This window comes from Carassius gibelio, chromosome B9 (assembly GCF_023724105.1).
Source record: "Carassius gibelio isolate Cgi1373 ecotype wild population from Czech Republic chromosome B9, carGib1.2-hapl.c, whole genome shotgun sequence".
In the NCBI taxonomy this organism is placed as follows: Eukaryota; Metazoa; Chordata; class Actinopteri; order Cypriniformes; family Cyprinidae; genus Carassius; species Carassius gibelio.
The window spans coordinates 12,703,549-12,720,816 of NC_068404.1; the positions used below are offsets into that span (position 1 = coordinate 12,703,549).

Genomic DNA, 17,268 nt, shown 5'->3' on the forward strand with positions numbered 1-17,268 from the left:
TGAGCTTCAAAATTTTTAAACATGAAAATTTAATTTAAAAATGTACATAAAGATATACACTGAAAATTATATGTTAAAAGACATGTTATTTTTCAATATTTTAAATACACTGTATACTTCATTCAAAGTGTCTTGCACTGACAAAAGATCTTTAAATGATAAATTCCACATAGTCCCTCCCTCAATAGTATATATAATATTGGTAATAATTATAAAGGAATTAGAAAACACTTATGTCACACTTTGCTACTAAATAAATTTATCATTAACAATTATTAAACAATCACAAATAATTTAGACTGACAAAAGACCTAAAATTTCCTGAAAGTAGGATTCTAGCGTCTGAGTGACACTGCATACTGACAAAAGAGTCACTTTAAACTACTTAGCGCATAAGAAATACATAAGCCAAGTGTGCAAACTATGGTATTCTTCTACAACTTTTAAATGAAAAATAACTATGCACTGTTGTATGTTGTACAGTATATAGTCCTAGCAAGTAAATGCAGAGTTCAGTAAACACAGGTGGTAATTGTGTGTTCACAGATCAAGATTTCGTAAATTGTCAAAGACGCCCCCTGCTGGTAGTTAGGACAAATTACTAGTACACTCCTTACTGCATATATAGCACTTTATGCTATTATTATATATAATGTATTTTAATAAATTGTTTTTAAACAGTATACGGTTGCTGTTGGCTCATCCATCTCACTGTAACTAGATCAAGTCAAGTGTACCCTTTGTCTACTGCACATTTTACACATAAGTCATATGGTTATGTGCAGTAGAAAGTAAATTTGCATACTATGCACAATATACATATAACATACATAAATTAGTAGTATGCCATTCCAAACTTAGAATGTGTCAAATGTGAGAAAAGACCCCAGTGCAATGATTCAAGACAGCTGGAAATGATAATTATCCATTACTCATTTCCTGTCTGGAAATACAGGCCAGTTTTTACATGTCATCAGGATATAAATATGTAGCGTACAGTGGGGTTCAAAAGTCCACTTGTGAAAATGTTTCTGTTTTGCAATGTTCTGCTTTTATACAGGTTTGTTTGTTTCAATTACAAAGTATATTTTAAGCAAAACAATTTTAGTACAAATTGACAAATAGCGCACATGATTTCACTGAATATTTTTCACTATATATCCAACTATATATTTTATTATACAATCGTATCAAATAGGTTTTGTTCAATTTATTCTCAAAATTAGAAAACCCAATATAAAGTTAAATTAAATAATACATTTGTACTGCTTTCGTCTGCTTAATAATGGCTCGAGTGCAATTTTTCATCATTGTTTTCTGATGGACATTTCCATCTTTTGGTCTATTCCTCCATGTTCTTGCCCCTTTTGCCCACTTTCACATACACCGTTGTGAGTACGACAGCCGTCACCAAGATCAGTCCACTGGTGACCAGGTATGCTATGGGCAGGAAGTAATTCTGCCCACCAAACCAGGTCACCGTCGAGATCACCAGCTCCTTCCGACCTCTAAAGGGCTCGACAGGAAAATCTGGAGTTATTAGTCAAGGCAAAACCTTGTTACAGGAAAAACAAATGTAACTGATAAATATAATCTCCTAAAGAGATAGTTCACCCCAAAATACATATTCTGTTTCAACCGTGTGTCTTACTTTCTCTGAGATATGTAAAGATCATCTTTTAAGAAATGTTTTTTTTTTTTTATTATTATTAGTCATTGGTCACCAAAACTGTTTGGTAACCATAACAATATACTTCAAAACATTTTGTGTTTTTCCGAGTAAGTCATAGATGTTTAAAATTACATGAAAGTGAGTAAATGATAACAGAATTGTTATTTTTGGAGGAACCATCTCTTTTAACAAAAAAAGTCACATTGTGACTAAGTAAATTTGTCAGCTATTTAAATAGGTTTTTTCACTGAACTGAAAGCCTGTCGGTGCTGCTGAACAATTTCCTTCCATTTACAACCAATTCTGTTCTCCATCAAGCAAGGATACTGTAATTTATAGAGAGGGTGTAGTTGCCAGCAGGCAGGCCTTCAGTGAAAGGCCCTTGAGCACGATTGAGAACCCCATAAAGCTTTTTGAAATTAGGGAAGGCCGCCTCTCTCATCCAAACAATCAGGTCGTCATTTATAAAGCCATTGTTGTTGGAGTCTGTGTCATCCAGCTCATAAACCGGACGCTGCCAATACAAGGGCCGAGTCGTGCCTGAGAACAAACAGAGAGACAGCAATGAGAAAAACTGACACATATGTTCATAAACATGTGGTCTATGGTGTGTAGCCTACCTTCAAAGGCTTGTTGGAGAGGGAATGTGTTGTTGGTTGAAGGGTTACGGAACTTGACGTTTTTGTCCGTGTACCAAGCAATGCCCTTCCTGTAGAGTGGGACTTGTATTTTTGACCCATCCATTAGATTATACATCACTGTTAATGAGTCTGAAAAAAAAAAAATAAAAAAAAAAATAATAATAATATATATATATATATATATATATATATATATATATATATATATATATATATATATATATACACACACACTATATTGCATTTATGTAAGTGACTATAGCAAAATAAACTGACATATTATACTAAAAAATTCGTCATACAGTGGACTAGCAATCAAATTTATAAAATTATACAGTCATTTTGACCTGACCATGTTTTGCTTAACAGTCCTTTCTTAAATTGCTCAATGCGACCTTTTTACAGAACAGGCTGAACAAAATCTGATAGCTATTCAACCTAATTCATTACTTCTATCAACGTTTTCTGAAATAATCCAAATTAATTTGTCCTGACTCAATTTAACTGACTTCTTGTCGCATTTTCTAAACCATAGCAAAACTGTGATAATGTAATAAATGTGTCTATATATAAGCATAAAAATGGATAAAAATGGAAGGCTTATTGGCATAATTGTAACATGGGTCTTACCATTGAACATACTGTTGGCCACGGCACCGCAGGGGGCTATGGGGTTTCTGTCTGCATCGTAATCGAAGGGAGCGCAGTATGAACTCGGTGTCTACGTGAGCAGTAACAGCAGATTGAATGAGACAGCAGCGCTACTAATGTGAAGCGTAGTGATAGATCAAATAAAGACAGACGTTATTTTAATCAGTGAGTGGGAGGGATGAGGAAAGAGCGTGAAAAAGAGTGCAAACAGAAGGGGAGTGAAAGAGACGTCGAGCACCTTCAGGTTGTTCTTCCTCCCCACCATCTGTGCATCATCGCGGGAGTCCATGTACCTCCGCAGGTTCTGATGAAAGTTCCTCAGACCGTAGTAAAAGAAAACATCGCCCTGAGGGAGACAGCGCGCGCTCAGACCAACTACTACATGTTGAAAGGAAACACGCTGATGACAAATTATGAGGTTCATAATAAGGTTGTCTCGTTTAAATTAGACAACATACTTTTTTAATTACTTTAATCTAGGACGTCTTCTCATTTTATATTAAGCTGTGAGTGTGGGAATGGTTTAAAAACTGAAGCATACAAACTTGCCATAGAAATGTATTGGTGTAAATCGTGTAGGCTATACGAAAATAATTTATTCCTCTGAAGACAAAGCTGAATTTGCAGCACTATTACTCCAGTCTTCAATGTTGCATGATCCTTCAGAAATTATTCAAATTTTCTCTGATTTAATGCTCAAGAGACATTATTATTAAAGTTAAAAAAAAAGCTGTGCTGCTTAATGTTTTTGTGGAAACCATGATAGCTACACGTGTTTTCAAAATGATTTCATGAATGGAAAGTTTTGGGGGGAAATGAAACTTTTAATTAAACATTTTAAAATAAATGTTCAGTAATTATAAATGTCTTTACTGTCACTTTTGGAAATTAAATGTATCTTTCCTGAATAAAAGTATTAATTTCTTTAAAAAAAAACTTTGAAAGGTATTGTATACAGTCAGACAAACCGGAAAGGTTGTCGGTACGTGGAAGCTGACTGTGCACGTGCAGGCTTTTGTGGAGTCGTTGGGACTCTTCCTCAAATTGAAGCATTCTTCACATGTTCCAGCATTGGTGTAGTCCACCTATGCAACAATAAATAAAAAAATAAATGTATGTTCCATACAATATGAATGTAAAATGTGGCTTGTTGAAGTCGTGGCAATACATACTTCAGCATGTTGAGCTGCAGCCCTCAGTCATTCTAGAATTCACATGAGTCATTCTAGAATTTAGGATATTTCACATCCAGAATAAAGTGTAAAAACAATATTTCTCAATAAAAAAACTACTGGTTACAATTTAGGCCTACATTTCACTATAAAAAGTAAAATATTGTATATTGTACAATATTGTATTGTAAATTATATTGCTATGCATTTGCTAAACTGTAGCTAGGTGGGGTTATTTATGATTGTTTATCTACTTATTTAGATTTTCTTGTTATCTTTTGTATTTTTATAGACTCATAAATTATTTTTAGCATATTTTTATAGTTCATAAAACGTTCACCCCAAAGTTATGACATTATGGTCCCTACATATGGCTTCCTAAGCAAGCAGTGCTAAGAACAATACAAATAACTCATGGTCCATCGTCGTGAGTCAGCTACTTAAATTAAACAAATAATTCAAATTAAGTTGCAATGGCTTCGGTCATTATCAGTGTATTATTAAGTTTGGCTTTTTACCACCAGCCTTGATGAGAAATATAATCGTAGCAAAACCAAGATGTCAAATGTATCAAATTACACATGTTAAGGCCTATTACAAGTAAAAAAAAATAGCAAAATGACTTGACCAACACACAATAAGAACATACTCTCTGATGGAGTTGTGTGTTGCTTTGAGTTGGTTTCCACAAAGGAACACATCTTTCTCGTCTAGTTCTCCACTTCCTGCTTTCTTGCAAACTGGCAGATGATAAAAACATGTCTAACCTTTAGTTCGTGTGTGTTCTCAACAGTGATGAGGAGCCATATGCCCAGTAACAAGCACACGAGAGAGAGGATATAGAAGGTAGGCAGCACGGTGTTTGCCGTGAGAGATGGAGACCAGGCGGGTAACCTCTGCTGTTTAAACGCGGAGTTATCCGGACGCCTCGACAGTGGCCCTGTACCTGCCTGCTTCTTTCCCATGTCAGATTCTCTAGAACTACTAATAACACAGCTACAAATAAGCAAGTGTTTTCTTTAACTGCCACCGAAGTAAGTTTTCGCAGTTCCCAGTGTGACCGAACCTTTGAACCTGAAGTGACTGTTACTTATTAACTGCAACCACTCCACCTTACACACACACACGCGCGCACACACGCACACACACACACACACACACACACACACAGAGCTGTTCTCCGTCCTTAGCTCTGACTGTTAAACTTCCCCAGCACTCCACACATTCTTTTCCATCAGAACGTCTCTCCTCATTCCTGGACTCTGGTGTAATGTGTGGGAGCAGCATATGGGTGAATGTGTGTGTGCTTGGTGCCTGAGTTTGTGTGTTGCAACAGAATATTGCAAAAATCAGTAGGCCTTTATTGTGAATGAAGGATGAACAGTCTATCATGGGAGGGGCTCATGGTTTACAAGTAAAAAAAAAAAAGGATATTTTTTTTGACCAATCAGATTTTCTTTTAATTTATAATCATAAAAAACATTTTCATGCAGCAGACATATGGCACTACAATACACCGCAATAGCTCTATTACACATTTTGAACAAATAAATGAACGTGTAATGTATGTGTAAATAACAGAGGGCAGAGTATCAGTTTAAAAGAGTCCTATTTTAACTGTTCCTTCCCTGCAGCTCTGAATTAGACCATGGTCCATCATTTTCAGCAAGTCTCCTTTCACCTGAAACAACAACAGATTAGATTTTTTTTCAGTTATCACAAAATAGATACAATTTAAGGAGAATTAAATCAAAATAAAGTTTAGTTTTTCAGATATTAACATTTAAAAGTTAGTCTTTCTTTTCCTGGATAATTAAAAAAATATATTTAAAAAATATATTATTGTGGACGACTAACAACAGCAAATAGCAAAACAATTCTTGCATAAAAAAAGACAAAAGTTCAAGTCATTTAATATGTTATTATGTTATCATTACACATTCATTGCTATCAGGATTACAACTCTTTAAAAATATCTTTGTAATTCAATTATGAACAAGTCTGTCCCATCTGAAAGAAGCACATGAGTGTTACCTCTGGTATATCCACCATTCTCCTGTGCTTCTGGTCTCTGTAGTTCCAGTCCAGAACCAGATATTTTAGTCCTTGTGTAGTCAAACCCTCTAGAGTACAAGGATCACAAGTCAAGTCAAGCAATAAAAAAAAATAATAAAAAAAACCTTTTAAAGTTGGTTAAAATAACAGATTTTCAAGAAATGAGCATCAAAGCAAACCTTTCTCTAACAGAGCACAAATTCTCCCAGGAGTTCCAACAGCAATATGGGTCACCCCTTTACTCAGTAACTTTATCTGTTCATCCACCTTGATGTGTTTTGCGAACAGCTTCAGCACTTTAGCTTGTCCTTTGAACGCTATCAGATGCCTTAAACACAAAGAGAAGGGAAAAAAAGTCTTAACGGTTGAGAAAGCAACGCTGTATTATTTAAAATAGGAAATCGGAGACTCACTTAATGAGATCAATCGTCCTTAGAGCAGATCCGCAAACGATGAGCAACACCACTGAACGGGTCTGGCTGTGCTGCTTCTGTATTTTTGCCCACTTTGGACAAACTAAAAAAAAAAATAGTAGTAATATATATATATATATATATATATATATATATATATATATATATATATATATATATATATATATATATATATATATATATATATATATATATATATATATAAATAAACTAATTGTTCAAAAAGCTGTTGATTACTGTGTTAGTTAATGAAGAAAAAAAAAACAATTACACAATAATAAAGCCCTTTGAATTGTCTATACAATATCATTTAGAAGACTGGGACTTCACAGTTACCACAAAAATATTAAATGTATAGTTCATTCAAAACTGAAAATTCGGTCATCCTTTACTCACACTCAAGATGCCCCAAACCTGTCTAGGTCTCTTTTGTCGGTTGAAAGTAAAATAAGATGAGAAATAAAATCTATGGAATTCAATGGCTAAACAGAAACAGTTTGAAAACATTCATCAAAATATCTTCTTTTGTGTTCAACAGAGTGAGTAAATATAGATTTTTCAGATTTGTGTGAACTATCCCATCTACAACACTGAAAATGATAAGAAATGTTTGTCACACTTTATTTACAGGTGTCCTTGTTACAGTGTAATTATATATTTAAGTACTGAATAATATGAATTAATTACATGTATTTAATATATGGTTAGGGTTACTTTCATGTAGTAAAGCATAATAAATTGTTATTATAATAGTAGGCACACATAACGTGTAACAAGGACACCTTACAATAAAGAGTTAATCAAAATGTTCCTTGAGCTCAAGCAGCTTATTATAATGATTTCTGAAGAATCATATGACATGGAGGACTGGATTATTAACTGCTGAAAATTCGGTTTTGTCAATACAGGAATAAATTACATTTAAAACATGTCATAATTATTATTACTTTTTTTTCTTTTCTTCTTTTTTTTTTTTTTTTTTTAACAATATTTGCCTAAGAGATTTCTTTCAAAACCTCCAAACTTTTACTTAATGTAAGTGTAAATTCTGCAATATGGAAATCTCTGTACATATTCAAAATTACAGTCAAGATACTCCTGGTTGGAAATCTTTTTTTTGGGGCTGGGGGTCATAAAGTGAAACATAAAATAAAAGTGCATAAAAAGGCACTTCACCTTCTTTGAGGTAGGAAGACAAGCTATGTGTAAGGTCATTAGAGCTGAGGAAACAAGACTCTGAAACAGAAAAGAACACAAACAAAATCAACTTCCTTATCCAGACCCAGATGAAACCACAAACATGCATTAATGGACTCACCGCTTAGCATCAGTTCCTCCTGCTCAATAACAGAGCGGGTCTGGCTGTGGTGACTCTTTAAAAGGCTCACAAGGTCAGCTGGAGAGCCCGGCACCGGCTCGGCGCTCGTCAGAACATCTGTGATGGTTTTCTTCTTCTAAATACAAAGGAGAATTATGCAACAATAGCATGTTTTACATCACATACATCAGGGACAGAAACAGTGACTAGAAAAGGAATGAATGAATTAAGATAAACCTTGTCCTCTAATATAATTTAAAAGGAGAGTTTCTCTGTCTGCATGCAAACCAAAATGAGAAATGAGAAGTCAAATTATGTTTAGTGAAATCAAAGCATTTCTGTAGAAAGTTTGCTCTTTTTATCATGTCTTTTTATCCCTTTTTATCAAGCATGAAGTGAAATCTATTGCAAAGCAGCAGAAGAGTTTGACATCTACAGTAACATTTACCGACATGTGAATCATAATTCTTACCTTTCTTCTCTTCTTGTTTTTGTTGGACTCCTTATCGTCTTTCTCCTCTGATCTCTCCTGTGTGATGAAACATTCTTTCTGCAGGGAAAGTAATACACTCTTTACTTAAAGATGCCCTGGTTCTGTTTTTGCTCACAAAGACCTTTTGTCTCAAAGACATCTCTTTGATGAAAAACTTACTCACAAAGTTGAGGTTTCTACATGTTCTGAAGTGCCAGTGTATGTTCATTTACAACTTAATAACTTTATTTTGGGGGTCTGATTGAATACATTTACATTATTTAAAGTTAAAATAACACATTGTTTTTCTCTGTTTCTGTCCCTTTAAAGCCTGCCTTTCTAAAATACCCAGTCTGCTCTAATTGGTCAGCTGGCCCATTTTGTTGTGCTTGGTCAACTGAATAGAGCTTTGGTGCTTGACAAAGTGAACACTTTTTATTTGAACATATTTTGGGGACTTTTCATTTGGCAATAAGCTCCATTTCAGCCTAAAGGCAAAACCATTTTAAGCAAGCTTTAATTTTGAATCTTTAACTCACGTGTCATTTCTGTAATTCTAGTATCACTAAACAGAATTGCAAAACCAACGGCATTGGTTAAGCCATGGTTTAAGTCACTGTTAAAGGGGTTATAAGCCATAAACTATACCAACCAACTAAGAGATAAGAACATACAGACTTAGCTGAAAATAAGTGTACATAACAGCTATAATAAGGGAATTAACTACAATTGCAAGCGACAGTCAAATACAAAATATAAAATTTAAGTTTGATGCAAAATATGCATATATACAAATATTTAAGAAGTCTGAGAACACAAGAAAACATGGTATGATAATGTAATTCAGAGTGCTTCAAATGAGTGGCTTTCTTTTGGCTAAGTTATTGTTCATAATTAATTCTCCTATGGATAACATGAATGGAACCCAACTTCCACACACTATTCTGACAGAAAATATTTTTAATGGCTTCACAAGCATCACCACCAGAAATATTGTTTGTGTTACCTTAACTGTTTTCTTCCTCTTCTTTTTCTTGGTGTTGTCTTGAACCTGTTTTTCACCCTTCCTTTTCTTTGAGGTAGATTTCTTCGGTTGCTCTTCTTCAAGTGGCTGTGTGTCCTCCTCTACCTCTGACACATCTGTGAGTAAGCAAAGTTTGCAAGGGAAATGAAAACTGATTGAAGACCACAACAACATCACAATGCACATAACACCAAATTATTATTAAAAACTAAACAGAGCTGGGTAATGTAATCAGATTTTTTTTTTACCTGTTAACTGTCAATCACGTTTTTTAAGATAGACTTGAATGTGCATGATACAAACCTAAATTTTTATAATTCATGACTGAAAACATTTTGTAACATGATTTTGATGTGCCATTTACATGGCAATGCAATGTCTGATGGGTTTTAAAGGATGAATTTTGAGATTTTATGTTTTCAAGTGATATATAACTTCTGATGATTTCTAAAATGTGATAGAGAAAAAGGCAACGAGGAAGTCTTTTTTTTTAACAAAGGTCAAAACTCCTTTTGTAATGTAGATTTCTGAGGGTGCACTCTTGTCATAAATTAATCTATTACTTTTCCTACATAATTTTTAACAAAAAATATTGGTAAAATATATATTTGGGAGTCTTAGACCTTTCCAACGATATATAGTTTGTCAAGATTAGATTAGATTTGATTGTAATATAGTATAGTCAATGTAGGCGTCCCATATTCGGGACAGGGTGACAGTTAACAGGTTAAATTAAGTACTTGAACAAACCCGATTCCAAAAAAGTTGGGACACTGTACAAATTGTAAGTAAAAAAGGAATGGAATAATTTACAAATCTCAAAACTTAGAATAGAATATAGATAAATCAAATGTGTTCAATATCAAATGTTGAAAGTGAGACATTTTGAAATGTCGTGCCAAATATTGGCTCATTTGGATTTCATGAGAGCTACACATTACAAAAACGTTGGGACAGGTAGCAATAAGAGGCCGGAAAAGTTAAATGTGCATATAAGGAACAGCTGGAGGACCAATTTGCAACATATTAGGTCAACTGGGTTGGGTAAACATTATTGGGTATAAAAAGAGCCTCTCAGAGTGGCAGTGTATCTCAGAAGTCAAGATGGGCAGAGGATCATCAATTCCTCAAATACTGCGGGGAAAAATTGTGAAGCGATATCAGAAAGGAGTTTCTCAGATAATTTTTTTTTAAAGATTTTTAAGTTATCATCATCTACAGTGCATAATATAATCCAAAGATTCAGAGAATCTGGAACAATCTCTGTGCGTAAGGCTCAAGGCCGGAAAACCATACTGGATGCCTGCAATCTCCGGGCCCTTAGACGGCACTGCATCACATACAGGAATGCTACTGTAATGGAAATCACAACATGGGCTCAGGAATAATTCCAGAAAACATTGTCAGTAAATCCACCGTGCCATTTGCCGTTGCCGGCTAAAACTCTATAGGTCAAAAAAGAAGCCATATCGAAACATGATTCAGAAGCGCAGACTTTTTTCTGGGCCAAGGCTCATTTCAAATTGTGGCAAAGTGGAAAACTGTTCTGTGGTCAGACGAATCAAAATTTTAAGTTCTTTTTGGAAAACTGGGACACCATGGCATCCGGACTAAAGAGGACAAGGACAACCCAAGTTGTTATCAGTGCTCAGTTCAGAAGCCTGCATCTCTGATGGTATATGGGGTTTGCTTGAGTGCATGTGGCATGGGCAGCTACACATATGGAAAGGCACCATCAATGCTGAAAGGTATATCCAAGTTCTAGATATCCTCGTCTCTTTCAGGGAAGACCTTGCATTTTCCAACATGACCATGTCAGACCACATACTGGATCAATTACAACATCATGACTGCGTAGAAGGAGGATCCGGGGACTAGGGCTGTGCGATATGGACAAAAAAAACCTATCACGATTTTTGATCAATTTTGCGATTTCGATTTTAATCACGATTTTGACAAACATAAACATGCTTTACAGTCATAAATGCATTCAGTACAAATTTTAAACATATTTCCAAAAGAAAACCAATAAGAGCTTTATCAAATGTCTCTAGAACAGACATAAGTCAAAATTCTTTTTTTTTCTCCATGCATTGCTCATAGAGCTCACTGTAGCGGTACCTCAGATTTTATATGTTTTGCCCAATATATGTATTGCCCAAGGGTCACTTACTCCATCTGCAGTGCGTATACAGTAAGTTATGTGTACGCGGTTCAGAAGCAGCAACGAGAATGCATTATTGTAACACGAAAGCACATTAAAATAATGCGCGAGGGCGAATCTTTCCACTCGCACCAGTGATGCGTGGGTCAATGTATTAATAACCCACCCACAACTCCGACCGCAAAAAATATATATATATATATATATTGTACCCGACTCGCATTTTTAAAAAGCACTAAATTCTCATCGTAGCGTCAATGGGCCATAGGAACGTAGGCAAAACTAACTAGGCAAAAAAAAAAAAAAACAAGACTTAATATATCATAATTTTGTCAAGAATTATAAAAAAAAATGTCAGTAAACTCATAATTTGTACTAAAATAATCTAGTCTGAATATGTCTATTTGTATGTTTCTGCAAGGTCAGCAGCAGACATTGAGGCTCAGGTTTATACCGATCCGGGCTCGTGAGCGCATTTCTGAATATCCCGATCCGCTCACTCATTCCGTGGGGTCTCGCTTAATCCAGAATGGCCTGCTGGTTCCAAAATATGCAAGGAGTCATTTAATTGTTTAGTAATAAACTGGTGTTTTCTGTGTCGCTGCAAAGATGAAGTTGACGATGCAGACTCGACATGAATGTCAGAGAGAAAGGCACATTTCATATGGATTACATCATCAGAGAGTAGCCCATTTATTTTGGTTTGAATATTTCCGTTTAAAAGAAGACATTTCAAGCTTTCTGTAATATATAGCTTATATTTCTCAAATCTGTGAGGCACACGCTGAGTTTAGTTCACTTGCAATGCAAGTGATCGTGCTGGCGCCTCATTACATTGTCTGCTAGGCTATAAATTTGCTTCTTATTTATTAAATACAAGCAACTGATTTATAAAACATTGATAAAATTAAGATACAATTTATACAAAACGAAAATCTTTTAAAAATAGTTTTCTATAAAACAAAACTTAATGAAGTCATCAAAATAATGTTTTACCAAAAACAGCGACGTTGCTCCCCATGCAGTCTTCTTTGCCGCCTCCATCTCTACCTGCAGACCGAGCTCGTGCCTCATCTTCATGCCAGTTATTCAGCCAATAAAGTGTAGGACTATGTATTTCAAAAATGTGTCTAGTACTATATAAATGACAAAGGTTTAACTGGCATTTTTATTTCAAAGGGTCCGACCGACAGCGAGCCGAATATCATTAAAAATATTTTTGGATGACTCATAACCCGCGCATCACTGACTCGAACGCAGATTTCCTTTGCTCTGTTAACAAAACCAGACGCGCGTTCTCAGATCATAGACTGTATATATATGCTGCCTTACAACGTGTCTCCTCTCATTCAACCTGTGTCCTGTGCACTCACAACTCTCCCTGTGCTCACGCGCAAGATATTAAATCTTTTCGCACCTTTTATTTATAACCTTTTCTTTTCTCATCTTTTTACTGCGTGCATTGTGAACGTTATGATCCGTTAAGTTGGCTCGAAAAACAAAAAGGCTGCGCATCACAGACAGTGTGTGAACCTGGAGTTAGGCATATGCCCAGTCTGCTCTGTTCTCGCGTTCCACTTAGGTGCGCTGCATCCTGATTGGTTCAGATAACATAGCCTACTGCAGGAGGTCAGGGCCGCGGAAAATTGTGCTATAAAGCGATTTAGAAATCGCGCACACTCAAATCGCGATTTTATTTCGATTTTGATTAATCACACAGCCCTACCAGGGACTAGGCTTGTTGCGATAGTCGGTGTTACCGGTGATACACGGTGTTTAACCCACCTACCGGTCATAGCACTTGACCACTGGCACCGTCCCCAAGTTTTAACCTATAGCAATAAAGCACTTAATTCAGTTAGTGACTACGTGCCTTCGTAATTTAGCGTGAGCGGAACGAGCGCCGCAGTAAAGCAGCAGGTGTCCGATTTCATTTATCATTTGAGCAGAGTGAGGCGAGCTAAAGGATGGCGGAAGATCTGGTTTCAAAGCGAAATGCAAAAGCACCTATTTCGAAATATTTTGGATTCAAACCAAATGCCAACAGGGATGTGTTTGATTTTTGTTCGTTGCATATTCGATGGATGTGCGGTGTTTTTTTTTTTGCTGAAAAAGCCAAGGCAGGCACTTTATTTAACGAATAGTGAATTTTATATAATTTATATTATTATAGTAATATTTTATATAATTTCTTGTTTGATACCTCCACGATGTGTGCAGTGGTTTGTTTTGTTAATAAATGCACTTTAAAGGCGTTTCATAAGTGCTTTTGTTTAGTTTTTGCACAGTGTGTTAAGTTATTATTCATTTTGCAATATGTAATACAAGCGAGTGTCTTATTGTTTTGTGTATTTTTATTAAGAAAAAAATTTATGAACCCATGGTTAATTCAAACAAATGCTACTGAATTGCCGCTAATTAAAGTGAAAGTAAATTGAGACGTGTGCACGTCTGCACGACCGCATTTTTGGCCACCCGAAATCCCCGACACGCAACCCCGGTGACACCGGGATTACCGGTTTTTTCACACGTCGATTAACCGGTGGAAAAAATCTGTCACCGCAACATCCCTACCGGGGACTGAAATGGCCAACCTGCAGTCCAGATCTTTCACCCATAGAAAACATTTGGCTCATCTCAAAGAGGAAGATGCGTCCAAGAAGACCTAAGACAGTTGAGCAACTAGAAGCCTGTAGTAGACAAGAATGGGACAACATTCCTATTCCTAAACTTGAGCAACTTGTCTCCTCAGTCCTCAGATGTTTGCGGACTGTTATAAAAAGAAGAGGGGACGCCACACAGTGGTAAACATGGTCTTGTCCCAACTTTTTTGAGATGTGTTGATGCCATGAAATTTAAAATCAACTTATTTTTCCCTTAAAATGATACATTTCCACAGTTTAAACATTTGATATGTCATCCATGTTGTATTCTAAATAAAATATTTACATTTGAAACTTCCACATCATTGCATTCTGATTTTATTCACAATTTGTAATTTGGGTTTGTAATTAGATTAAATTACAACATACTCATAATCAGACTACAGTTATTTTTTATTGATTAGCCTACATATTATTCATATTGTTATCTATTATTTATTGATTCTCCCTAATACCTCGGTTTCATCTTTTAAATGTTCCTTCCTAAAATAGCCTGATGCTTATACATTGAATCAAGTAGTGATAAACACATTACTTTTTATTTAAATGATCACTCAGTGGGTTATTTAACCATGCATCGCTTTGTCTTCAGAAGGCTTTAGGCTGATTATACATGGGGCAACTTTGGGTAATGTTGCTGTAAACGGGCAACCAGGTGAGACACAACCAATCTAAAGTACTCAGAATCCCAGAATAAAATGTGTTACCCATTCTCAATGGTAAAGTGCCCGAGCAACATTACTCAGAGAAAGTTGCCCCATGTATTATCAGCCTTAGTCTTTCAAACACATTAAATTGCACAAATGTACATTATTTCTTATTTATATGCAATGCAGGTATTCCCAAACTTTTTGGTCATCTGAACCTCTTTCAACTAATATATTTACTTGAAGCCCTGCCTGAGATTTTAAAATAAATAATTCAATAATTAAGTATCATATCTGCATGTTCACGGTTCTCTGACACTGGTTAATGGTCACAAGAAATTAAACAAATAAAATATTATATGTTTTTACTAAGTGGTGTGATTTGTTATTTTTAAATTATTTATTGTAATTTAATATTTTTACAATTTAATTATTAGCTTTTCATTAAACGTAACAAACCCCATTTTGGGAAACCTTGATGTAATGTAGTTTACTGTACTTCATGTTGTTAATAACAGTCAAAGGAACATATTTCCTTACTCTTTGTATTTTTATATGAATATGGTACAAGATTATTAATTAAATCCATGTGAAAAATGAGAAGTTAAAAGTCATCAAAAAGTAGTCTGATTATACATCACCTAAAATGCGTAATGTAACGGATTACTTTACTAACTAGGCTACAAATTTTAAAATATAATTTGAAATTAGCAACGGACTACAATTTGTAAGTAATCTACCCAGTTCTGGAACGAAGAAACAAAAATTTGGAACTGCAATTATTTACATGAAAGAAAACTACATATCCCAAGATGCACTGTTGGCCGTGTAAACACGTGTTTTGAGCAGTCTGATTCTAGCAAGAGATGATTAGCCATAGATCTGTGAATACACAACTAACCAAGTTTCAAATGATGCCCGTTTACTGACAGGAGTTTCGTGTAAGTTCCAGCTGAATTTTTAAAGATCTAACGGAGCCTTGTCAGGGAGCGCACTGGCACAGCAGGGAGTTACAAAACGACACGCGTAGAGCAAAAAAATACATGATACAAATAGTACGCTACAAACTATAGCTGAAATAATCAAAAGACTATGTAGTTTCACATAGTAAACATGTTTGCTACCTGAATTGTCGCCCTGGGTCCACCACTCGTCTCCCAAATCATCAGCCATGTCTCAAACGGTCAAACCGCAATCGCATGCCTGCAGTTTGCGCACGGCAGATTCGCCTTGACAGAAAAACGTCGCGAATCTACCAACAAACACAAGAGTATTGAAAAAAACGACCGTCAAATAAAATGGTTTTCTTAATACGACTTTTTTTTATAGTTTGAAACAAACAAACAAAAAACCTACTAAAATTACTACTCAAAATTTATATTATTATTTTCATTTATTTGATTGAATGTTGACTTGATTTGGGATTTAAATTTTTAACCCAGAATAGGTCTACGTGTAAAAGAAACCGAGACAGTGTGGTTTTTATTTTTTATTTATTTATTTGTTAAGTTCCATGCGGTATTCAGATTAATTAAATCTGAACCACTAGGCGGCGCTGAGTCCTATACAATTATAATTAACACTGCAGGATGCTTACACTCTCTCTCTCTCTCTCTCTGAGTATGAATGTGTGTGTGAATATTGGACGGGGAAGGATCATTTAAAATGTGTTTGTGTTTCTTTGTGTGTGTGTGTGTTCGTTTGTTCCACTTTCCCCGCTTGTTTGACGGGTCATAACTCTATAATTCCTTCTTTCTCATTCCGTGCCATTCCAAGCGCTCGCACGCACACGCACACACACACACACACACACACACAAGAACGCGCACGCAATTATTAATTCATCACAAACATGAATTAAAAATCTGTTTCCCTTCAGCGTACAGCACTGAGAGCAACTTCACAGGCTGTTCGTCTAACACAGAGATCACTTGTAGTTGACCAAAGATGGAAATGATTTTGCAGAAATCCTCTAAAGCCATATCTAATTATTCAACAGCATTTGGCAACAGAGAGAAGGTTGCCTAGCAAGTTTGTTGTAATGCTGTTGTCCCAGATACTGCTGTAGAGTCTTTGAATTTTACAGTAAAGATCAAGTTGTTATCATGAACTGCAGTTTTGAAGCTGCATTTTATGTGACTGAATTACGATTATGCAATTTCAACTTGGTCCATGAAACGAGGAGGAATATTTTACAGCCTTGGACTTTCAAGTGCAACCTTTAAATACACATTTACATGCACAATCACACACAAAAAGGAAGAGAGAAAAAGACCCTCAACATTGTAATTTGCCCTTAATTACAACCATTCTCTCCCATTGTCTCCTATCTTTCTTTCTTTCTTTTTTTCTTTC

At 35.5% G+C, this 17,268-nt stretch overlaps 2 protein-coding genes across 3 annotated transcripts; both read right to left on the bottom strand.

Moving 5' to 3' along the window:
- Positions 1-12: 12 nt before the first annotated feature.
- LOC127965065 (cell cycle control protein 50C) lies at positions 13-5,227 on the bottom strand. Its single transcript, XM_052565607.1, has 7 exons — positions 4,904-5,227; positions 3,933-4,049; positions 3,203-3,310; positions 2,944-3,034; positions 2,293-2,442; positions 2,000-2,212; positions 13-1,530 (listed from the first exon to the last, which is right to left on the bottom strand). The coding sequence occupies exons 1-7, from the start codon at positions 5,099-5,101 to the stop codon at positions 1,343-1,345; spliced, it is 1,065 nt and encodes a 354-aa protein (XP_052421567.1). The 5' UTR covers positions 5,102-5,227; the 3' UTR covers positions 13-1,342.
- A 342-nt stretch (positions 5,228-5,569) lies between these two features.
- Positions 5,570-16,177, bottom strand: cmss1 (cms1 ribosomal small subunit homolog). Of its 2 annotated transcripts, none has more exons than XM_052565608.1 (9): positions 16,038-16,177; positions 9,422-9,555; positions 8,416-8,493; positions 7,944-8,079; positions 7,802-7,861; positions 6,605-6,707; positions 6,371-6,519; positions 6,171-6,259; positions 5,570-5,817 (listed from the first exon to the last, which is right to left on the bottom strand). In XM_052565608.1, the coding sequence occupies exons 1-9, from the start codon at positions 16,084-16,086 to the stop codon at positions 5,734-5,736; spliced, it is 882 nt and encodes a 293-aa protein (XP_052421568.1). In that variant the 5' UTR covers positions 16,087-16,177; the 3' UTR covers positions 5,570-5,733. The 2 variants fall into 2 exon arrangements, with proteins under 2 accessions (XP_052421568.1, XP_052421569.1); XM_052565609.1 differs by having other exon boundaries at positions 7,944-8,076; positions 16,038-16,101.
- Positions 16,178-17,268: the final 1,091 nt, after the last annotated feature.

Coding starts and splice junctions, on each gene's coding strand:
- LOC127965065 (XM_052565607.1), bottom strand. CDS start 5,101: ATGGGAAAGAAGCAGGCAGGTACAGGGCCACTGTCGAGGCGTCCGGAT. Junction 3,311..3,932: donor ACGTACCGACAACCTTTCCG/GTTTGTCTGACT, acceptor TGTCTCCCTCAG/GGCGATGTTTTCTTTTACTA. Junction 1,531..1,999: donor CACCCTCTCTATAAATTACA/GTATCCTTGCTT, acceptor TAATAACTCCAG/ATTTTCCTGTCGAGCCCTTT.
- cmss1 (XM_052565608.1), bottom strand. CDS start 16,086: ATGGCTGATGATTTGGGAGACGAGTGGTGGACCCAGGGCGACAATTCA. Junction 7,862..7,943: donor GGAGGAACTGATGCTAAGCG/GTGAGTCCATTA, acceptor TTTCTGTTTCAG/AGTCTTGTTTCCTCAGCTCT. Junction 5,818..6,170: donor GAATGGTGGATATACCAGAG/GTAACACTCATG, acceptor TTGTTGTTTCAG/GTGAAAGGAGACTTGCTGAA.